Genomic DNA, 24,157 nt, shown 5'->3' with positions numbered 1-24,157 from the left:
TTGCAGTGAATTTGAACCCCATATCAGCAGGAAAAACACTGCTTGTTCGTATGGGACCATAATCACATTTTTGCCAAGGAAATTTTGATTAATGTCATCCTAAGAAGCAAGTTTATATGTAAAATAAATGACTTACCTTATAAACTTGCTTCTTAGGATGACTTTAATCAAAATTTCCTTGGCAAAAATGTGATTATGGTCCCATACGAACAAGCAGTGTTTTTCTTGCTGATATGGAGTTCAAATTCACTGCAACCGCAACGTTCCAATCAATCACGTTCCACAAAAACCCACTCGCAAGATGGTTTAAATGGCCATTAATTTATGGGAATTAAACATTAAATCCCTTCCATTTGGCCTATAAATTCATGACAATGAGATTTAAAAATCATGTTATATTGTGAATTCTTGTGTGAATGTTATTTGGACACTTATTTAAAAATGTAAAAAATGTTAATCTTTTCTTAAGAAATGGATAGATGTTTAGATCTAGTAATTGAATTTTGTAATTAGCTACAATTAGGTAACTAACTAATTATATGCTTTAATTTCAGGTCATCCAAGTAAGATTGTTTCATATTTGTTTCAGAATGCTTCAATCTATAATAACTGGAAATTTCTTTCAGTTCTCTTAATTTTGAAGAATGTTATGGGCTTTTGACTGTCCTCGATCACAGCTTTTGTGTTAAGAATGGAAAAGCAATAGGATACAAGATGCTAATTTCAGAGTATGAAAATGGACATCACTTTTTTAATACTGAAGATAGGAAAGTGAATTAGGTGTCAAATTAAACTTTTTTTTGTGCTTTATCCGATGGGATGAATTGCAGATTTGATTTTTTAAATCTCAAAATTTTGGAACATTGCTATGATATCTATAAATGACCAACACGTATATGCAGATGGGTTGGTGAGTAAGTTTGCTGAAAACTTCATTTGAGTTGCAGACAGTGAGGAATGTTGTCAGAAGATACAACAGGATATAGATTAGCTGCAGAAGTGGGTGAAGAAATGGTAGGTGGAGTTTAATCCGAGCAAATATGAGTGTTTAAGTGGGAAGTTGAATGTAAAGTGAGAGCATACAGTTAACACCAAGATCCTTAACACCAGTGATGTGCAGAGGGATTTTGGAGTCCAATTTGATAGCTCCCTGAAGGTGGCAGCACAAGTAGATCGGGTGGTAAAGAAGGAGTATGGTATGCTTGATTTTATTGTTCAAAAGGGAACTGCAGATGCTGGAATATCGAAGGTACACAAAATTGCTGGGGAAACTCAGCGGGTGCAGCAGCATCTATGGAGCGAAGGAAATAGGCGACGTTTCGGGCCGAAACCCTTCTTCAGACTGATGGGGGGGTGGGGGGGGGAAGAAAGAAGGAAACGGGGAGGAGGAGGAGGAGCCCGAGGGCGGGCGGATGGGAGGAGACAGCTAGAGGGTTAAGGAAGGGGAGGAGACAGCAAGGGCTAGCCAAATTGGGAGAATTCAATGTTAATGCCATAAGGACGCAAGGTCCCCAGACGGAATATGAGGTGCTGTTCCTCCAATTTCCGCTGTTGCTCACTCTGGCAATGGAGGAGACCCAGGACAGAGAGGTCGGATTGGGAATGGGGGGGGGAGTTGAAGTGCTGAGCCACCGGGAGTTCAGGTAGGTTATTGCGGACTGAGCGGAGGTGTTCGGCGAAACGATCGCCCAACCTACGCTTGGTCTCACCGATGTAAATCAGCTGACATCTAGAGCAGCGGATGCAGTAGATGAGGTTGGAGGAGATACAGGTGAACCTTTGTCGCATCTGGAACGACTGCTTGGGACCTTGAATGGAGTCGAGGGGGGAGGTGAAGGGACAGGTGTTGCATTTCTTGCGGTTGCAACGGAGAGTGCCCGGGGAGGGGGTGGTGCGGGAGGGAAGGGAAGAATTGACGAGGGAGTTGCGGAGGGAGCGGTCTTTGCGAAAGGCAGACATGGGGGGATATGGGAAGATGTGGCGAGTGGTGGGATCACGTTGGAGGTGGCGGAAATGGCGGATGATTATGTGTTGTACCGGTACAACACATAATCCTCCGCCATTTCCGCCACCTCCAACGTGACCCCACCACTCGCCACATCTTCCCATCTCCCCCCATGTCTGCCTTCCGCAAAGACCGCTCCCTCCGCAACTCCCTCGTCAATTCTTTACTTTAGTTTAATTGATGATCAAGTGTACCGCGGTACAGTGAAAAGTTTTTGTTGCGTGCTAACCAGTCAGCAGACAGACAATACATGACTACAATCAAGCCATTCACAGTGTACAGATATATGATATAGGGAATAACATGAATAACATTTAGTGCAAGATAAAGCCAGTAAAATCTGATCAAAGATAGTCCGAGGGTTTCCAATGTCTGCTGGACAGGGACAAAAGTTTACTTGTACGGTCAGGATAATACGGAGGTGGAGCCGGCTCATTCACAGGCAGGATATGTTGTGTGTTACGTCTGTAGGTGCTGTCATCAGCACTGACCAAATTTGAGCGTGGCTCAGAGGCAGTTCCAGCAATTACACTGATACGGTCATGACCTTTGTCAGTTTGCAAACGAACCACCTGCCCCATGGTTAATGGTGGCAGCGGCCTGCTTGTTTTGTCATACCACTGTTTTTGAGTGTCACGCTTTTGCTGCAGCCTGGACTGGACTTCCGATGGTGGGACCACCTGTGGGATCAATGCCTGATCAGCCACAGGCACCGTGGCTCGGGTCTGCCTTGATAATAAGCGTTGAGCAGGTGAACCCAGTATGGGGTCGCGGGAGATGTTGCGTAGGTTGAGCACGTCCAGGTACACGTCGGAATTAGCTCTGTGGGATCGTTCCATGAGCTGTTTGGCACTTTTGACAGCCCGTTCAGCTAGTCCATTCAACTGTGGATATTCAGGGATGCTGGTGATGTGGAGAAAAGCCCAGCGTGCATCAAACTCCTTGAAGTGTTGGCTGGTAAATTGACAGCCGTTATCAGATCGTTAGCAAGGAGCTCCCTCGTCTGCAAAATGGCGAGCGAGTTTTAAAACTACCCCACGAGAAGTGGGGCTGCTAAGAAAATCGATGTCAAACCAGCCGGAATACGAGTCGACAAGAACCAGGTACTGCGTGCCATGCCACTCAAATTGACTCCTGAGTGCAGATTCACCTTCCATTTGAAAACTTAGACTGAGGTTGTGTTGCAAGCGATGGTAGAAATAGTGGAAGGAAATGTGATTAATGTAACCAGATATTTAATTAGGTCTTTCATGTATACCATCATACTCCGTTGGTGTAAAAATGTTAAGTATTTAGTTCAGCTTAACTTAGTTCAGAGATACAGAATGGAAACAGTCAGTTCGCCCCACCGAGCCCATACCAATCATCGATCACCCATTCACACTCATTCTATGTTATCCCACTTTTGCATCTACTCCTTATACATTACATGCAATTTACAAAGGCTAATTAAAAGCTGCATGTCTTTGGAATGTGGGAGGAAACAGGAGCACCTAGAGGAGATCCGTGGAGTCACAGGAGGAACGCGCAAACTCCACACAGGCAGGATCGAACCCGGGTCTGTGGCACTGTGAGGCAGCATCTCCATCAGCTGCGCCACTGTGCCAGTTCATCGTTTACTCATTCATTTCAACTGATTTCTTTAATTTATTTTTTAAATTGCAAGTTTGATTCTCTATTTCATACAAATGTTGTGTTTTGTTGTGCTGACCTATATTGCATGTATCAAGAGGTCAGGATTGAACCCAGGTCTCTGGCACTGTGAGGCAGCAGCTCTACCAGCTGTGCCATTGTGCAGCCCATAATTCAAGCCTTTTTTTCCATTATGGCCCATAAGAAGCATTTGCATAAATGATAATGCTATATTCTTGTATATATGAAAAGTTTTAGATAAATAAAAGACATTGGGTAATCGTTTGGTCTCCTGGTAGTGTGTGTGTCCATAAACTCCTAAAACGCTCAAAACTATCATACAGCTAACAAAGCAAAAAGACCAAGAATCCAAATAATGGGTTCAATACTGTCTGAAAATCAGCTAACTAATTACAAAGTACGGCAAGACAACAGGGAAAAAAAACCTCACAAAAATAATTGAAATGTTCAACATTAACTGAGAATCAAACAACCAAACTCACTGGACACAAAAAAGGATGCAACTCTGAAATTAAATGTTAGGCAAGTATCATCTTACCATCTTTCTCTTCTGGGTGATGAAGCTTTGATGGATTCCTTCGACCAGAGCGCCATTTACCAAGCCGCTTGAAGAAGTTCTCCTCTTCATCTCGCCCATCTTCCAGGCCCTCACCCTCAGAAAGCTTTACTGCACTATTAAATTTCACCTAGGTACAATGGCATTATAAGGGAATAAACTGTAAATTTGTTTTTTTGCAGAATTTTATCAATCAAGATTTGATTTGAACATTGTTACATTTGTCCTCGTAGGATATTCCTTGCCAAAATAATAAATACAAAATACATTCCCACTGCAATCCCTACCAACCCACCCTCTGGTCGATGAGCGTGAGGGAGAAGGGGAAGACAATGGGGACCCAGCGTGGAGGATCCGTTGTGAGGGACGGTGGGAGAACAAAGGGGGACCTAGTTTGGGGGGGGGGGGGGGCACTCTAGTTTAGAATCCTCTGACCAGGGGATAAGTCTGTGTTCGTTTGTTTGTTCATTTGTTCCGGTGAAGCTGCTGTGCACACGGCAGCCAGCTGACAGTCGCTTGTCTTTTTCTTTTTGTTTTCACTTTTAATTTCAAGTTTTTGTGTAGCTTGTGGGCTGTGACTGTCGGCAGAGCAATTTCCCTCCGGGGATGAATAAAGTTTTCGAGATTAATGAGAGGACGCAAGATATTTGTGGAAAAGAAAGATATGTATGAGAGAAGCTGAGTGTGTTCATTTTCAGTCATCTTGCTATAGGACAGATGCCATTAAACTGCAAATAAATGCAGAGAAGGCTTTTGAGGATATTGTCAGGACTTCAGAGCCTGAGCTATTGGAGGAGGTTCGGTAGGCTAAAGCTTTATTCCTTGGAATGCAGCAGGCTGAGAGTGTTCTTATAGAGGTGCATAAATCATATGGGGAATAGAAAGGGTGAATGTACAGGTTTGCATAGGTTTGAAGTGAGAAGGAAATTATTTAATAGGAACCTGAGGGACAACGTTTTCCACATAGTGGCGGATATAGGCAGATCTGCCTGACCACTGACCAGTTCAAAGTGACTGATATAGTACAGATCAGGTATCAATGGCTGCGTTAGTAATCCTCACCAAATAGTACATTTATCTAATGGATCATGGGGCAGTTTAAGTCATCTTTCCCTAATTTAAACGAGAAAAAAAAAAATTTAAAGAAGCTTACGCAGAACCATAGCAAATACTTAACAAAAATACAACAAAAATAATTAAGGTAATTTTCTTCCACATAATGTGCAGTGAAGTGGAATCACATAACATTATTCAAGTGGAAAACATTAAGCGGATGGTCAGTCACTTATTACTCTTTTAGACTTCAACAGCAGCTCAGTATCAGGGCGTATAATTCTAAAATACCTACTGCTTGTATAAAATTAAAAACAAATGTTAAACAAATTATTTTTTGTTTGGAATGTTATATCATGAGGGATAATGGTTTCCATTGTCTGAATGAGGCCAAACGCAAGTTCAAGGAACAGCACCTCATATTTTGCTTGGGCCGCTTACAACCCTGCAGTATGAATATTGATTTCTCTAACTTCAAGTGACCCTTGCATCTTGCATTCCCTGTCTCACTGTCCCTCCCCCACCTTAGTCGCTGTACTTGTTTCAATGTCGTCCTGGTGAGTTTTATTGACTGTAACCCGATTTCACCAAACCCACAGCCAATAATGGCCTATATTCTTTAACATCGTTACGTTTTGCATATCTTTCATTCATTTGTCCTATATCTCTCTCTCTGTATCACCGTCTACATCTCTTGTTTCCCTTTCCACTGACTCTCAGTCTGAAGAAGAGTCTCTAACTGAAACATCACCTATTCTTTTTCTCCAGAGATGCTGTCAGACCCGCTGAGTTACTCCAGCTTTTTGTGTCTATCTTCGGTTTAAACTAGTTCTTTCCAACACATTAACTTCAAAGCACTTTGGGCAAATGGTGAATATATCAACTGCTATGAATCCCAAACATTTACTTAGCTGTACAACGTTACAAAACTGCACATCAAAAGTTAACAACTAATTGCAGAGTCCTTTTAAATCCAGAGTATATGATGTTATGTGAAAGGAAAACCACTTTTCCATTTGACATGACAGATAAATAAAAAAGTGCTAATTAATACAAATATTAATCTGTCTCTGCACCTTTGAATTCTGGCGTATAAATGAAAGTCTGTCTACAGAACTTATGTCCAAAAGGTCTTCGACGCCATCTGTTAACCCCGACAATGAAGAGCGCTTCAACCAGTTACCTGTAATGGCAAATATGATTCATAATTATTGGTACACTGTTTGGTCTTTGATGTATACCATAATTTTATAATTTCAATCAATCCCAGATGACATGATGTTATACAAGAGTTAATATTCTTCAACCTTTTACAGAAATATTTCCATTGATGTCACCCTCTGTCCAATATATTTATTTCAGATGGAAGGATTGAATACAGTTCACAAAAACACCCTCAAAAAAGTTGATAATACTGTTCTCACACTCGGAGTGGCGGCGCGGCCCTGGCTGCAGCGGCTCACCGGCAGTCCCGTTTGTTTGTGTTTTTTGTGTTGTTTATTTTGTTTTGGTTAGTCTAGTTTTTGGTTCTTAGTTTGTGTTTTGGGGGGGTGGGGGGTTGAAACGGGGTTTGCAGTCTCTCCCTGCGGGGGAATGCGACTTTTTTGTCGTATTCCCCTTCTCTGCCTCCGTCTGCGCTGAGGCCTAATGGAGCTGATGACCTCGAGGCTCCGGAGGCAGAGCCCGTCAGGACTCGCCCTGAGCTCGCTCCCGTGAGGGCGGTCCGGCTCAGGGCTGGAACAGTGCTCCCGTGAGAGGTTGTGGCGCTTTCGTGAGGGCGGCCAGCCCAAGGGTGGAACGAGGCTCTCTTCGGAGCGGCCGAGCTCGGGGAGGTGCGGCGCTCGCAGCCCGAGGGAGGTTCGGCGCCCATGTCGGGGCGGCCCGGCCCGAGGGAGAAGCGGCGCCCATGTCGGGCGGCCCGGCAGGAGGGAGAAGCGACGCCCAAGTCGGGGCAGCCCGGCCAGAGGGAGAAGCGACGCCCAAGTCGGGGCAGCCCAGCCCGGGGAAGAAGCGACACCCAAGTCGGGGCGGCCCGGCCCGGGGGAGGTTCGGCGCCCATGTCGGGGGCGGCCCAGCCCGAGGCTGAAGACGGCACGGTACTCACGTGAGGGTGGCTGGGACGGTGTTCTGGCGGTGGTGGCCTGAGTCCGGGGTTCGGCCGCGGGCCAGTGGCTGCGTCTGCAGGACTGGTGGGCGGCAGCTTCGACCACCCTGGGCCGCGGTGTTTGAGCCGCGGGACTGATTTATAACATCGCCCGGGGGGTATCGCCTCAGCGCAGAGGGGGAAGAGGAGGGAAGAGACTGCAGACCTAAGACTTTTGCCTCCATCACAGTGAGGAGATGTTGGGTGGACTCACTGTGGTGGATGTTAATATGTGTTTATTGTTGTTTTAATTGTATTATATGTATCTGCTGCAATTTCGTTCAGACTTCGGTCTGAATTACAATAAAGGTCCGTCCGTCCGTCCGTCCGTCCATCCATTCATCCATCTATCTATCTATCTAGCTATCTATCCTCAATGTGCATTTTTACACATGCTATTGTAACAATCCTCACTTCTATCCAGCAAAAGCCAAATAACATTTAAACCTGATCAGCTAAGTCGCAAGTGGCATTCACATCATAACCAACAACATAAACAACAACCAAGTTTAATTAGAATAAATGTAATCACCTTGACATTCGACATCGTGGGCAAAAGCTTAAATGGACCAGTTACATAAAACTGTCTGCAACAGCAAATAAGCGGTTGTGTATATACCGTGGCTTATCTCCTGAATCCTTAAAGCTATTCCACCGTCTGTAAAGTTCATTTGTGGGATTTCCTGTCCCAAGATTCCACAAAAAGGAGAAACATTCAGTATGGCAATAAATAGTAGGTGGCACAATGGTAGAGTTGCTGCCTACAGCGCTTTCAGCGCCAGAGACCCAGGTTTGATCCTGACTACGGGTGCTGTCTGTATGGAGTTTGTACAGTCTCCCCGTGACCGCGTGAGTTTTCTAAGAGATCTTTGGTTTCCACCCACCCTCCAAAGACGTACAGGTTTGTAGGTTCATTGGCTTGGGTTTGTGTACATGCTATAAGTGTAAATTGCCCCTAGTGTGTGTAAAGGGCCTGTCCCACCAGCATGCAACTGCATGCGGCTAGCGCGACCAAACATGGTGGCTTGAGGCGTACGGCCTCGCGAGGCCGGTCCCACTTCCAACCGCGGAGCTGTCTGGAGTTGTGCGGGGCTGGTCCCGACGTCATACTCACCAATCAGCTGGGCAGGAGGCGGGCCGACTGAATTTGGATGTCGCACGGCGTCGTGCGGTTACGTCATCACGAAACGGCACGCCGGGCGGTGACGTCATCGCGCAACGCCACGCGCTAGGCGTACGACGCTGCGTACGGCGTTATGACGCTGCGTACGGCGTCGAGACGCTGCGTACGACGTCGAGACGCTGCGTACGCCCGTCGAGGCGCTGCGTAGCCTCAATGCTGCTGTGGGCCGACAGGCCGTTGTCGTGAGGAATTTTTGGACAGTGTCAGTTTTCCGGACCCCCCGCAATGTCAGGACCAGCCCCACACAACTCCATACGCCTCCGGCGATCGAAGTCGGACCGGCCCCGCGAGGCCGTACGGCTCAAGCGACCACGTCAGGTCGCACTAGCCGCATGCAGTCGCATGCTGGTGGGACAGGCCCTTAAGATTGTGTTAATGTGCGGGGATCGCTGGTCGGTGTGGACTCGGAGGGCCGAAGGGCCTGGTTCTGCTCTGTGTCTCTAAACTGAACTCTAAACTAAAATATCTCATCCACACTACAGCATGTCAACTAGTGGAAAGGATCTGGAGTAAATTTACAGAGTATTTGTAAAATGTGATAGCACTTCAACTATCTATCTGTAAATTAGACTAGAAATAGGATAAAGGGGAAAAGGAGAAAACTATTTTTACTTGTGTTCAGGAGATTTATCAAACAGTACATATAAGGAGCACACTGGGAAGATGGCATTGCTGAATTTGGTTCTGGGAGATGAGCCAGACCAATTATTGGCATTAGTGTGCTATTGTCACGCACAAAATTGCAAAGTTTGCACAACTTGGTGATGACACTGCTCCAAAGAGATGTACCTTCATCCGGTATTCAACAAGATCTTATTGTACATAACCATCAGGCCACCATAGGAATCGCAAATAGTCAATATGCTTTTCTGATACTTTGACTTCATGAAACATTGCTTTAATATCAGCCATCACAGCAACTGGTTCTTGTCTGAATTTAATAAGAACTCCAATGAGTGAGTTTGTAAGGTCTGGACCCTGCAGCAACTGACAGTTGAGTGATGTTCCTTTGAAGACTGCAGCACAGTCAAAGGCCACCCTCAGGGTCCCTTTCTTCGAGTGATCCACCCCATGGTGCGGAACATACCAAAGCTCTCCGTCACTTCGATTTAGCTGGTTTGTTGGTACCATTTCTGCATAATCATTGTCAATTAGTAAAGATGTATATTACTCATGAAATTTCGTATTCTTGCCAAACATGCGTTACATATTCTGGGTGCGTTGCTCTGCCATGCGATGATTGTTCAGCAGACTAACGCTTTCTTGTTTGAAAGTTAAGTCTAGACAATAGTGTCCTTCTATCATCTTTACTGAGTGGTTCATAATATCCAAAAACTTTAACTCTTCCTTGGACATTTCTTTGGATTCCTTACTGGTACTGAAGTCAAGATTGTATTGCTTGATCAACAGCTCTTCTAATTTAACAGTAGATATTTGATTGACAGCAGCAGCAGGGTGGTTCTTCTGGTTCCTGCTTTCGTTGTTCCTTCTCAAGGAGCCATAGATAACCCATCCTAGTAGGGTTTTCACAGCAAATGGTCCATCTCCTTGGCTACTCACAGTCTGTATAGGTTCCAATGCCTTCAAAGCATTCGTTCCGATAAGTAGGTCGACACCAGAATTCATTTTAGGTATCTTGACCTCCTTCAAGTAAGACCATCCTCATGTCTGGGTATATTTTGATGAGAAACAGGCATGGCCCCATGTGTAAACACATCAGATATTGGTATAAAATTGTCTTCATCCTGGCTAGATATTTCCATACTTGTAATGTGATGACTAATTAATTATTTCTCTTCATTCATGGTACGCAATAAAATCATAGTCCTTTTTCCTGTAATGTCCAGCCTTCTCATCAAGCTTTCTGTGCAAAAGGTAGCCGAACCTCCATGATCCAAAAATGCATATGTTTGCAACACTGTATTCAATAATAATAATAATAATACACACCTATTGTCGTTGTAAATACATACCACAAAATTTCAGGAGCACTGCCCGAGTGGCGCTCCAACGTAACAGATAAATAATAACGACAATGGAAACAACAAAAACGGCAAGTAAAACGTCCTCAAGTCAGAACGTGCAAACGTATAGTGTTGTGGCAGTACAAAATATTGGCTATGGGGGCTGTGTGTTCAGTGTAGAGTTCAGAGTGGTGATGGCCTTTGGGTAGAAACTGTTCGCTAATCTTGTGGTGTGTGATTTGATGGACCTGTAACTCTTTCCTGAGGGCAGAAAGGCAAACAAATGATGTGCAGGATGAGATATTTAAGAAGGAACTGCTGGGGTACAAACTGCCCAAGCGAAATATTTGGTGCTGCTCCTTCAATTTACAGTGGTCCTCACTCTGTTCATGGAGGAGGCCCAGGACAGAAAGTTCAGATTTGGAATGGGAGGGGTTGTTGAAGTGCTGAGCAACTGGGAGATCAGGTTGGTTATTGCGAACCGAGCGGCGGTTTTGGGCGAAGCGATCGCCAAGCCTATGCTTGGCCTCACCGATGTAGAGCAGCTGACATCTAGTGCAGCAGATGCAATAGATGAGGTTGGAGGAGGTGCAGGTGAATCTCTGCCACACCTGGAAAGGCTGCAGTCAAGGGGGGAGGTAAAGCAACAAGTGTAGCATTTCTTACGGTTGCAAGGGAAAGTGCCAGGAGAGGAGGTGGTTTGGGTGGGAAGGGATGAATTGACCAGGGAGTTACAGAGGGAGTGGTCTCTGCCAAAATGTCAGAAGTTTATTTGTTGTATGTGAAGGCTGGTAGGGTGGAGGGTGAGGACAAGGGGGACTCTGCCCTTGTTATGAGTGGGGGGATGGGGAGTGAGAGCAGTTATGGGGTATAGAAGAGACCCTGGTGAGAGCCTCATCTATAGTAGAAGAGTGGTACCCCCATTCCCTGAAGAATGAGGACATCTCCGATGCCCTGGTGTGGAACACCTCATCCTGGGTGCTGATGCGGAGTAGACGGAGGAATAGGGAGTAAGGGATGGAGTCCTTACAGGAAGCAGGGTGGGAAGAAGTGTAGTCCAGATAGCCATGGGAGTCAGTGGGTTTATAATGGATGTCGGTCAGTAGTCTATCACCTGCGATGGAGATAATGAGGTCTATAAATGGTAGGGAAATGTCGGGAATGGTCCAGGTGTATTTGAGTGCCGGATGGAAGTTAGTGGTGAAATGGATGAAGTCAGTGAGTTGTGTGCGGGTGCAGGGGTTAGCACCAATGCAGTCGTCGATGTAGCAGAGGCAGAGTTTGGGGATAGGTACGCCTCTTTGTTTGAGAACACCTCTTTTTTGTCGTCTGCGGCCGGTCCATATGGAAATCCTTAATCCATAGGCGGATGTTGTGTTCGAAGCCTAGGTCGGACAGCTTGGAGACCAGTCTACTGGGTACGATTGTGTTGAATGCAGAGCTGTAATCGACAAATAGCAGTTGTGGGTAAGCTCCCCGTTGTTCTAGGTGCAGTATGGAGGGCAGTGACAATGGCGTCGTCTGTTGATCTGTTTGCTCTGTACACATATTGGTGTGGATCCAGGGTTGATGGGAGTGCGGCCTTGATGTGCTTAAGGACTAATCTCTCCAGGCACTTCATAATTATTGGTGTTAGTGCAACCGACCTGTAGTCGTTGAGTCAGGTTATGGCTGAGTGCTTCGGAACTGGCACTATTTTCGATGTTTTTGGGCATGTGGGGACCATGCAGTGTGCCAGGGATTGATTGAAGATTTTTGTCAATACGTCAGTTAACTCAACAGCACTGTCTCTGAGAACCCGTCCTGGGACTCCATCCGGACCGGCTGCCTTCCGTATGTTAACATTCCAGAGTGTGTGTGTGATATCAGCAGACTGCATGATGAGTGTCTGGCTGTTGGGTGTTGGAGCTGGAGTAATGGGCATGACCCTCTCTCCTCTCATGGCGGCCAACAAAGTGGTTGAGCTGTTCTGCCAGAGAGGCACTGTTGCTGGTGGATGAGTTGGTATTGTTTTTGTAGTTCTTGACCCGACGGGAGTCTGAGTTGTTGAAGTGGCTCTTGATCCTTCGCTTATAGGCTGCTTTGGCGTTCCTGATGCCCTTCTTCAGGTTGGACCTGGCCGCACTATACAGCTCAGTGTTGCCGGACCGAAAAGCCATATTGCGGGCTTTTAAAAGAAGTTGGACACCTTTGGTCCGACATCCATGGTTGTTTGGAGAGATACGGATGCATTTAGTGTTAGTGACATTGTCTGCACAGCTTTTTATGTAAAAAAGTACAGTTGAGATGAAGGTGTCAATGTCCTCGTCCTCAATCAAGTCCCAGTCGGTTCAGTTAAAGCAGTCTTAAAGTTTGGTTAAAGTATTCGTCTTGCTGTTCCTTACCTGTACAGGTATGATAGAGAAAATGCAGGTTTCTACCCCGGCCCCGATATGTGCACTTACGAGGTGAGGGAGCAGCATCACTCGCAGCTGGGTTCTCCTCCTGTACTATTTGCTATGGCTTCTTCTCCTTAGCCTTCTGTTCAGTACGAAACCCTTGTGGTTTAATAGTAGATGCATCTCCTTTCATTCCTCCTGTCGTTTCTACGGGTATTACAGCAGTAGCAAAACTACATCCCTTAGGTCCTGATCTTCCTTTTGTCTTAGTAAAGGTAGAACCTTTGACAGTTGCAATTGGTTTCAGATCTTGAATACGCCCATGGTTCAGATTTGACATTAACCACACCTCCCTTTCCATGAAATTCATCAGATCAAAAAGCGTAGCTTCACACCCCATCCTGCCATTATCATATCTGCTTTATCCCTCCACCTTTCTCTAAGCCGATAGGGCAGCTTCATAATGATAGCCCCAATGTTACTAACGACATTCATTTCTCATTGAGCTGCAACTTTTCAGGAATATCGCAAACTCTCGCAATGCCTTCGCATCTTCTGCCTTTATAGCTGTCCAAGCATAGGCCTTCTCCATATATGCATTAGCAATCTGGTGCTCTTTACCAAAATGTTCTCTAAGCAATTGTCTTGCCAATGGGTAACCCTCACTCGCAGGCATATTACGACAGCTTCCCACAAGCTGCTTAGCATGTCCAACTGTGTAATACTCCAGAAATTGTAAACGATCTTCATCATCGGTAGTTTTTCTTTCCACTCCTTTCACAAACAGGTCTATGAAAGTCTCATATCGCAAAGGATCACTGTCTGGGTGTAAATGATTGATAGGCAGGCACCTGCCCATGTTGGCCAGCTTGAGCCTGTATAACAGGCCTCTGTAGAGGATACTGAATTGGCGGTTTGTTACGAGCCTCATCAGGAGGCCCATAAATTTGTTGCTTTGGTCTAACATCCTGTTGTTGATATAAAGCTTTGTCGGCCCACCAGTGTTTCAGTGGGTGTTCAAAACTGCAAGACCAAGTGGTCCCCGGCTGTGGATTTAATTCAGATGCTGTCTCCAGCTCAGCAGCTCCTTCTTGGACTGAGGGACTCTTCTTCTGAGATACATTCGAGCTGCGCCTGGAACCTGGATTTTCCAGTATCTCTGCCTTACTCTTGGCAATTGCCAATTCTGTGTCTTGTTCCAGCTGCTCTTTTTGTCTATTCAACTGCCTTTCTCGTTCCTCAGCCTCTCTCTTTAATCTCTGGCTTTTCTCTTCAACCACCCTTTTCGTTCCTCAATCTCATGCATTTTTTTCCAAGGCGGAAGTTTCTAGCGAGAGAGCAGCAAATTCAGCTTCGACTTCCATTTGAGCAAAGACTCTTGAAATTGGACTGGCTACAGAACCAGCTTTGTGTCCTGGTCTTTGTGTTGAGATGTTTGAGACACTATCTTGTGGTGTTACTTCTTCATAGCTTCTCCGACTGTAGAGCACGTGGTTTACTGTTCAATTTCACGACACCGTTAAGATATTCCAACGCTTCTTGAAACCACTGATTATGCCCTTTGCTTTCCTCCTCAGTCAGTGATAGGCCCAGTAATAAGTTGTGGTTTTGTGCAACCTGAAGGCGGAGGTTGACTAGTCGCTCTTGATTAGATTTTACTTTTTCAGCATTCTCTTCGAGATGCACGAGTTCTTCCTGGTTCTCTATTAAAGTGGTAATCTGCTTCCAAAGCTTGTTTTTCTCCTTCTGGCATTTCTCCAGAAATGCAACTTGGGCCTTTTTGATGGGCTTCTTTCTTCGTTGGCTACATCGTCTCTGTTCTGGCTCTTCTTCATACTCCTGTAGCTCTTCTCCGCTTGGCTTACCTGTCGAAGATTCCATGGCTGCATCTCCTTGGCTGAGCTTGACTTCTCTCTTATCCCATGCCTCCCTTTGGTGGCACTCCCTCGCCTGGCTTACCTGCTCCTTCTTGCTCCATGAATTAAACAGGCCATGAATTTGGTAGACTGCCAAATCTGCTGGCAGGACAAGCAGGAAGGTTTTCAATCTGCTTCAGTCTTCTAGCTGATTCTTAATGTAAACATCCAATTATTTTCAAAGGTCTTCTCAAAAACAAACTGGCAGATGCTCAAAACAATCCAATTATTTTCTAAGTGCAGAGCTGACTTATCTTGAAAAAATGTGAATACATCTCAATTCCAAAACATCTCAAGGCCAAGCACCTGACTTTATCCAGGTTGGCTAGCAAACGAGCTTCTTGACTACTTTCCAAAACTTTAGCAGAACTTAAACTTCTGATATATCTCATAGACTTTTCCTTTGAGCTTCTTAGTCACTTTAAAATGCGACAAGTCAGTTGTACCTTTCACAGCACCTTTGTTAAAATGTTCCAGCTTTCAAATTTACGGCATAGTACAATAGCTGTTCGTTACTCACGATTACTCGGTCAGTGAAGTTTTTCCAATCTTCAGATAAGTCGAGTGGCTGTGTCGATTAACCTACCAGTGGGAAGGCTCTAAACCGGATCAAGCTATAATCTCTGGCAGAGATTTAGCCTCTTCAGTTCCTCTTCTACGGAACCAGTTCCTCAGTTCCACTTCTACGGAACCAGTTCTTCAGCAGTAATCTCACACAGAGATCCAGCCCAATCTTCTACCTCGTGGTGGTAAGGAAGTTTTCGACTCTATATGTAGTGACAGTCTCTACGACGTCTCAAGGTTTTAGCCGCCGATAGTCACTAATTTGCCGACCATGGTTCAGAAGATAATTTTACGCATTCCACGAGCTCTCCACGAGACATTGAAAGTTGTCGAAAGATGAATATCCAGTCTCTTGATTAATAGTTTCTTTACTGTAGTAGTACAAAACATTAAAATCACTCGTAACAACTTCTTCTTCTTGTGTAAGTACGTCGTCTTCCATATATAAACGTTTCAATCATACTCGTGAGCATGTCGTAATCATTGTCGAAAACTATATATCCGCCATAGTCTTCACCAAACTAAACTAAAAACTATCTGAAAGTCTGCGCCAGAAATCTAGCCACAAACACTATGTATTAATCCCACACATATAATTACAGGCAGATGAAATTAAAGGTAACTGAATATAAATATAATATACTGAGTTAAGCTAATGGCTACTACAGCCATCATCAACCTTTTTGGTCACATATTCAAAAATCTCAATCAGATTTAGTTTAGTTTAGTTTAGTTGTTTAGAGATACAGTGGGGAAACAGGCCCTTCAGCTCATCGGGTCCGCGCCGACCAGTGATCCCCGCACATTAACACTATCCTTCACCACTAGGGACAATTTTTACATTTACCAAGCCAATTAACCTACAAACCTGTACGTCTTTGTGTAACACGATGTCCCACGCACAAAACCATGTTGACTATCCGTAATCAGCCCTTGTCTATCTAAATGCATGTATATCCTATCCCTCAAAACTTTCTAGTAACTTTCTACTCTCTAGTAACTTTCCAACAACAGATTTTAAGCTCACTGGCCAATAGTTCCAGCCTTTTCCTTGCAGCCCTTCTTAAATAGAGACTCAACATTTGCCACCCTTCAATCTTCCAGCACCTCACCCATATTTAATGACTCATAAATCTCAGCCAGGGCTTCCGCAATTTGCTCTCTAGATTCCCACAGTGTCCTCAAATATATCTGGTCAGATTTGCGTCCCTTCATGCGCGTTAGGACCTTCAGCACCTCCTTGACCTTAATACTGATTGCCCTCAAGACTCATTGACTGCGCCGAGTTCCCCAGTCCTCATGTCTTTTCCATGGTTAAAACAGAGGAGAAATACTCATTAAGATCCTTGCCCATTTCCTGTGGCACCGCAGAGTTGACAGCTTTGATTCCTGAGGAGCTCCATTCTCTCCCTGGTTACCCTTTTCCCTTAAATGTATTTATAAATTCTCTTGGGATTATCCTTAATATTGTCTACAGAGCTATCTCCTGTCCCTTTTTGCCCTCCTGATTTCCTTTACTAGCTTGCTCCTCAGTTCCCGAAACTCCTCCAGGCATACACTTGATCCCAGCTGCCTACACCTGCCCCATTCTTACACTTGACCAGAGTCTCAATTTTACTCGTCATCCAAGCTTCCTGCTTTGCCCTTCACTCTAACAGGAACATGCAGGTCCTGGGCTCTTGTAAAAGTTTTGTTAAGAGTCTTGTCCTGGACTCTTGTAAAAACATCCTCCTTTTCAGGTGTCCCATCTCCTTCAAACAACCTGCTCCAATCAATTGGAGCAAGATGCTGTCAAGCTCCTTCAAGTTGGCCTTGCCTCAATTTAGAATATTAACTAGTGGGCCCGCACTGTCTCTGTCCATAAAGATCTTGAACCAAATAGAACAGTGGTCGCTGTTCCCAAAAGGCTCATTCACGAGCACTTCATCCACTTGTCCCCCCCCAGTGTTGCCCTCTCCCGTGTAGGACCCTCTGCTTATTGCCTGAGGAAATTTTCCTGAACACATTTGACAAATTCTGCTCCATCTAAACCTTTTGCACTAAGACATTCCCAGTCAATATTGGGAAAGTAAAAATTTCCTAATAACAACAATCTTATTATAGAGATAGACCAAAAATGCTGAAGTTCCTACACATCAGCTGCCTGCTATCTCCGAGCATATTTGCTCCTGTAATTCCTGTTCACTATTTGGGGGCCTGCAGTACACTCCAAACAAGGTGATCATTCCTTTCTTATTTCTCAGCTAGAGAAATAAGAAAGGTAGAGAAAACTTTTCCCAATGGCGGTGAGGTAAAAAAACTAGAGAACAGAGAACGGAGATAATGTGGTAAAAGAACTAAAAGTGACATAAGAACTTTTTTTTTTTTTTTTAAGGGTCAGATTGAACTGCTGGGGAGGTGGTTTCAACTGCAACATTTAAAAGGGAGAAGAATATGTACCTGAAAAAAAATAATTTGCAGGGTTTTGAGGAGAGACTTCTGCTGGATAAACTTCTGCTTACATAAAATGGCACCGACCTGACAGTCTTCTGCCAGGCTGTAACCATTTGGTAACTCAAATTTCATTGTACTTAGCTGGTTAAGTGACAACAAACGCAAACTTGAACTTCTATGATTCTGTAAGTACTGAGTTTATCATCATTTGTACAAATCAGGGCTATTTTATTACAATGGTATTTTCATAACCAAACAAAATAACATAGCATAATCTATAATCTCCAAAAGTTTCACATTGGTTTTTAATAGCTTTAGGGCACCTACACTGCAGCATGCAGTTCTGGTTAAATTACAAACAATTTTATTGCCATTGAAAAAAAATTAATGCACAAGATATGAAAAAAACACAATGGTTATTTTTATTAAGAACACTTTTCATAAGAAAATCCCTTATGAAGTCAAATTTTTATACTGTTTTTATTCTGAAATTAATACATTTATTGTACTTCCAGTAATCCAATATATATCCTACGACTGCAACAAATCAAGTTATTTTGCTTAACAAAATTTACCTATAGGAAGTTTGAGCTTTTTCCTCAAGGAAATTCTTCTGGATCTTGAACGTGACCGCCTGTCTGTGGTGGTTCCAGAGTGAGCGGTTGTACATTCAGATGTATCTTGCTCGGATTGGCTGCTTGTATCACTAGCAGCGCTTTGTGATTTGAACATTTTGCGCCAAAAGTCTTTTCGACCCAAAAGAGCTCCTGGAATTTGTTCTTCACTGTTTTAATTGAAAAGCACAAAAAGAACACAAAAAATGATAGCAGTAGGTGGCAAGTTGGTCCCTCAAACCTGCACTGCCATTCAACATAATCACAATTCCCTCTGTACCAGATACCTCTTGCCCTCAATTCCCTGATCATTTAAAAACATATCTACATCCACTTGAAATATATTTATTGATCTTTCCTTCACAGCTCTGGGGTAGAGAATTTTGTGAGAAAAGAATTATTCGTACCTCGGTTTTAAATGACCAGCCCAGTCTCCCAGAAAAAGCTGAGAATGCAAAGTATAGAAGTTACTGATGGTGGATAGGAAACAAATGCATCCAACATTCTGGCTTACGAGAGTGGGAAATGTTTGCCCTCTGAGGGGAATGTGTGTATAGATTACTTTAAAAAATAACTTTATATGGCTTGATGCTATTATATTTTGAATGGCTTTATGTGATGCCGTTAGAGTGCATCTCTGAATGAAATAGCACACAACTATAGGACCACAGTGGTTTATAAAAATTGACCAGATTTCAGGGTCAGGTCATTGGCAGACATAATATTGTATTTTCTTTCTTTTTTCAGTTATTGTGATGTAATATCTATTTTCAGATATTCCGGTACAGATTTATCCCATGGAGTCCGAAATCACCTTATCTGAAAAAAATCATGCTTTATTTCTCGAGTTATTAATGAAAATGTTAAAAAATGTTCAACAGCTCTCATTCGCTGATGACGTGATGACGTGACAATGGGTCTGCGCGCTGCATTCACGCGCTGCGAGCGACGTCACCCAGCCGCTCATCCAGCTCCCCTCCTCATCTCCCACCCCCTCGTCACCCTCCTCCTCTCCCCCCTCCTCCTCTCTCTCTATCTCTCCCCCCTCCTCTCTCTATGTATCTGCCCCTCTCTCTGTCTCTGTCCCTCTCTCTCTCACTGCCCTCTCTCTCTACCCCCCTCCCTCTCCCTCTCCAGACACGTCTGCGAGTTGGGGGCTATGCGTGAGTGGATAGGGCGGGGATGGGGTCAAAGGAGCAAATAAATAATATTAATATAATGTCAAGAGGGGTGGTTAGTGTGTGGGTGGTTTTAGGGGGGGGGGTGGTTAGTGTGTGTGTGACGTCGCAGACCAACCCCCCCCCCCCCCCTGCAACCGCTTGTTGAGGGGACGGGACCCAACGGGTCCCACTTGGTCTAGTTGAACCATAAAACGCTTTAACCAAGGATTCATCAACAAAAGTATCAAATTACTGAGTAAAATGCAAAAAACCTAAATAAGCCAAGACTTTATTTCAGAGAAAGTACACTAGTTGTCAGGTGCATCTGTGCCATTGCACGTAATGAGAGAAAAGAATATTCAAGCAACATAAAATTACAAATATCTCAAAGAGCTATTATTATTTAAGAAAACTTTAGACTTTCGAAATACAACACGGAACACGCCCCTCGGCCGACCGAGTCCGTGCCGCCCAGCAATTTCAGCACTTTAACACTATTGTACACACTAGAGTGAATTTACAATTTTATCAAAGCCAATTAACCTACAAACCTGTAGGTCTTTGGAGTGTGGGAGGAAACCAGAGCACCCGGAGAAAATCCACGTGGTCATAGGGAGAACATCCAAACTCCATACTGACAGCACCCCAAGTCAGGATTGAACCCGGGTCTCAGGCGCCTTATGGCAGCAACTCAATTAAGTATTTGGTGTAGTTTGAGCAGTGGCAACAGACCAGAAAATGCCATGAAATTCAAAGAAGAAGCAATTTGGTTGAGGACATCTTTAGTCAGTTGTAGATCACAGAGTTGAGACAAAAGCAGATTGGCACTGCAGTGCTTAAGGTATGCTGAACACATCAAGGATAGATGACATTAGGAATTAGTAACTGTTGTGTATTTGTTGCTTGGAACGGTCTTTAAATAACACTCGGACACGGGAGCAAAATAACAAGCTTCTTTATTCTGAACGCCATCATGAGTCTCCCCTGCGCATGCGTCCCGTTGCGCAAGACATCACATATGTTAATTATATTTCATACACCGCACTACACCTTTAACTTGGAGGCAGGTAACACCATTTCTATTTCATACACCACACTCCTCCCCCTTTAACTTAATTTCACCTTCACGGTATATGCTCTTTACCTAACATATAATTAATTAATACACTGTTGCAAAATTGTATTATTAAAGTCATCTTACAATACATCCTCATAGCTGTAATAATCCTATCTAAATTTAGCACATAATTTTCATTCCACCCATCTTCCTTAATCCAAATACATTACCCCTTGCTTTATGTGTTATCATTTTCCGTTCCCTATTGTGTAAATTGTGAACTCTTTCTAATCGCTCTAGCTCTGCCTGTATCTCTGCCTCGTCCTTTTTTTTTAATTTTCTAATCTTAGTTTGAAAATTTCTTCCTGTTCATGATATTCTGCGAAAGTTAACGTTTCATTTTCTGCTTCATATATTCGCTTTGTTTTCCTCTGTTTCTGTTCATTATTTGTAGGTGGCATCTGACACATGGCTGCAGGTTTTCATTTTGCTTGCAGCTTCCTCTGTCGTTCAATTTCCTCGCGCAGCGTATTTATCCGCTCTTGTTGTTTAATAAGATTCTGCAATGCATAACCATCTGTCCATTGTTCAGTGAAGGAGGCTCCATGCCAGACTGTAGTGAAGTGGCCTAGTCGCAATCGGTCCTGCATACTTTTGACTCGACCGACAAGCCTTTCTTGTTTGGACTTTTCTATTAGCAGCTTTTAGTCATTGTCACACATTTAACCGTTCTTTGTGTCGTTTAAGCCTTTACTGTTGTTTATCTATTTGTCTTCTTAAGTCACATTTCTGGTTCTTCATCAAGAAGTAGGATCTATATTGTCTTTGCAATACAACAGTGGCTTTGATATGTGCTCTGTATAGTTCTCTTGCTACACTACAATTGCTGTATATTTCAGTTTGAGGAAGTCTTTCATAAACCAAATCATACGGAGTACTGACTGAACTCTTACAGCAGCCCGCTTTTGCTTAACCCACTGCCTAACGTGTAGGCAGCCTGAATGGTAATGGTTGCATACCTCATTGACTGATATTGCACAAACTGGGAATGCCCTGTTTTGCATGCTTTGTACCATCTCTGGATCGAAATGACTGCTTGTCGCATAGCTCTGTAGCGTACCCTTGATCGGTACCCACGGAATGAAGCTTGCAGAGTGACTTTAGCCGCCTTCTGAATCAAGAAATTGTTTCTTGTAATGCACATCATTAAGAATGACTTAATCTGGCTTGCTGCCTAGATTTTCTCAACCAATTCTCTGGCTTTCACCTTTAGTAGTAGGCCTGAATACAAACTACTGCTTTTTTTTTTTGGCAACTTTATTTATATAGTACATTTCATACACGAGGCAGACTCAAAGTGCTTCACATAAAAACATGTCATACAATAAAATGAAATAATAAAATGAAATAAAATAGAAGAATTAAAATAAAATAAAAGCAAAGTTAAAAATGCATTATAAAAAGTGCAAAAGTTAAAAGTGCAATGTAGTTAAGATTTAGCTGAAAGCTAAAGTAAACATAAAAGTTTTCAGTCTTGTTTTAAAAGTGGTCAAAGTTGAGGCAAGTCTTAAATCTTCAGGAAGTTTATTCCAGCTATTTGTTGCATAGTAACTAAATCCTGTTTTCCCATGTTTTGTATTTACTCTGAGAATCACTAACAGATTGGTCTCAGAAGATCTTAGCAGTCTAGAAGGCTTATATAGTGGAAGCATGTCAGTGATATACTTTGGCCCTAAACCATGTAGTGATTTATAGGTGAGCAGCAGGATTTTGAAATCAATTATCTGACATACAGGGAGCCAATGTAATAATTTAAGAATTGGTGTAATGTGTTCAAATGTTTTGGTCTTTGTTAGAACTCTAGCAACAGCGTTCTGAACAAGCTGTGGCTGCCTGACAGTTTTTTTCGGAAGACCTGCAAGGAGACCATTACAATAATCTAGCCTATTAGTAATAAAGGCATGTACAAGTTTTTCTAAGTCTTGAGCTGACATGAGTCCTCTTAATCTTGCTACGTTTTTGAGGTGATAGTAGGCCGATTTTGTTACTGATTTGATGTGACTGTCGAAATGTAAATCTGAATCCATAATAACCCCGAGATTTCTGGCTTTGTTTGAAGTTTTCAGGGACAGAGAGTGAAGGTGTTGGGTTACTTTAAGCCTTTCTTTTTTAGCACCAAAAACAATTATCTCCATTTTGTCCTTATTTAGTTGGAGGAAATTTTGGCACATCCAGTCTTTGACTTGCTCAATGCACTGGCACAGCAGATCTATGGGGCGATAGTCATTTGGTGATAGCGCTACATAGATTTGAGTGGCATAGCAGTGGTGGTCAATATTATTATTTCGCATGATTTGCCCTAGTGGGAGAATGTAGATGTTGAATAAAGAGGGCCCTAAGATCGAACCTTGCGGGACTCCACACGTCACGTTGGTTGGTTCCGATACAAAGTCGCCAATGGAAACAAAATAGGTCCTATCTTGTAGATATGACCTGAACCAACTTAAGACTGTGCCTGAAAGCCCCACCCATTTTTCCAACCTGTCCAAAAGTATTGAGTGATCAACAGTGTCGAATGCAGCACTGAGGTCTAATAGCATTAATATTGAAACTTTGCCAGAGTCTGTGTTAAGACGGATGTCGTTTACAACTTTAATAAGGGCGGTCTCGGTGCTATGAAGAGGTCGAAATCCTGACTGGAAGTTGTCGTAGCAGCCAGTTGAAGCCAGGAAGTGATTAAGTTGCTGGAGGACAACTTTCTCAATGATTTTACTTATGAAAGATAGGTTTGATATTGGTCTATAGTTGTTAATAATAGAGGCATCTAGGCTCCGCTAGGCTCCTTTTCTCAAACTATTATAATGTCTCACGTGGGCATCTCTTATCTGGCAAGCCCGGTATTGTTGCTGTACAGCAGTGTTGGACCAGCGTAGTTTCTTGAAATACTGACGCTGTTTATGCATTTTATAATAAGTCTGTATGACCTCAAATTCAAGTTCAAGTGAGTTTATTGTCATGTGTCCCTGTATAGGACAATGAAATTCTTGCTTTGCTTAAGCACACAGAACATAGTAGGCATTTACTACAAAACAGATAAGTGTGTCCATATACCATGATATAAATATATACACACATGAATAAATAAACTGATAAAGTGCAAATAACAGAGAGTGGTTATTAATAATCAGAGTTTTGTCCGAGCCAGGTTTAATAGCCTGATGGCTGTGGGGAAGTAGCTATTCCTGAACCTGGTTGTTGCAGTCTTCAGGCTCCTGTACCTTCTACCTGAGGGTAGCAGGGAGATGAGTGTGTGGCCAGGATGGTGTGGGTCTTTGATGATACTGCCAGCCTTTTTGAGGCAGCGACTGCGATAAATCCCCTCGATGGAAGGAAGGTCAGAGCCGATGATGGACTGGGCAGTGTTTACTACTTTTTGTAGTATTTTCCTCTCCAGGGCGCTCAAGTTGCCGAACCAAGC

At 43.6% G+C, this 24,157-nt stretch overlaps 1 protein-coding gene across 6 annotated transcripts in view; it reads right to left on the bottom strand.

Annotated features, from left to right (window-relative positions):
• unc80 (unc-80 homolog, NALCN channel complex subunit) overlaps positions 1-24,157 on the bottom strand; it is a 345,386-nt gene that overhangs the window by 199,244 nt on the left and 121,985 nt on the right. For all 6 annotated transcript variants that reach the window (XM_033023608.1, XM_033023610.1, XM_033023609.1 and 3 more), the window contains 3 exons: positions 18,424-18,632; positions 6,344-6,450; positions 4,197-4,344 (listed from right to left, as the gene is read on the bottom strand). In XM_033023608.1, coding sequence (XP_032879499.1) covers positions 4,197-4,344; positions 6,344-6,450; positions 18,424-18,632 — 464 coding nt within the window. The remainder of the gene's footprint in view (positions 1-4,196; positions 4,345-6,343; positions 6,451-18,423; positions 18,633-24,157) is intronic.

This window comes from Amblyraja radiata, chromosome 7, assembly GCF_010909765.2.
Source record: "Amblyraja radiata isolate CabotCenter1 chromosome 7, sAmbRad1.1.pri, whole genome shotgun sequence".
NCBI classification, from domain to species: Eukaryota; Metazoa; Chordata; class Chondrichthyes; order Rajiformes; family Rajidae; genus Amblyraja; species Amblyraja radiata.
Note: the sequence above shows the minus strand (reverse complement) of the source record. Positions and strands in the feature narration are given on the sequence as shown.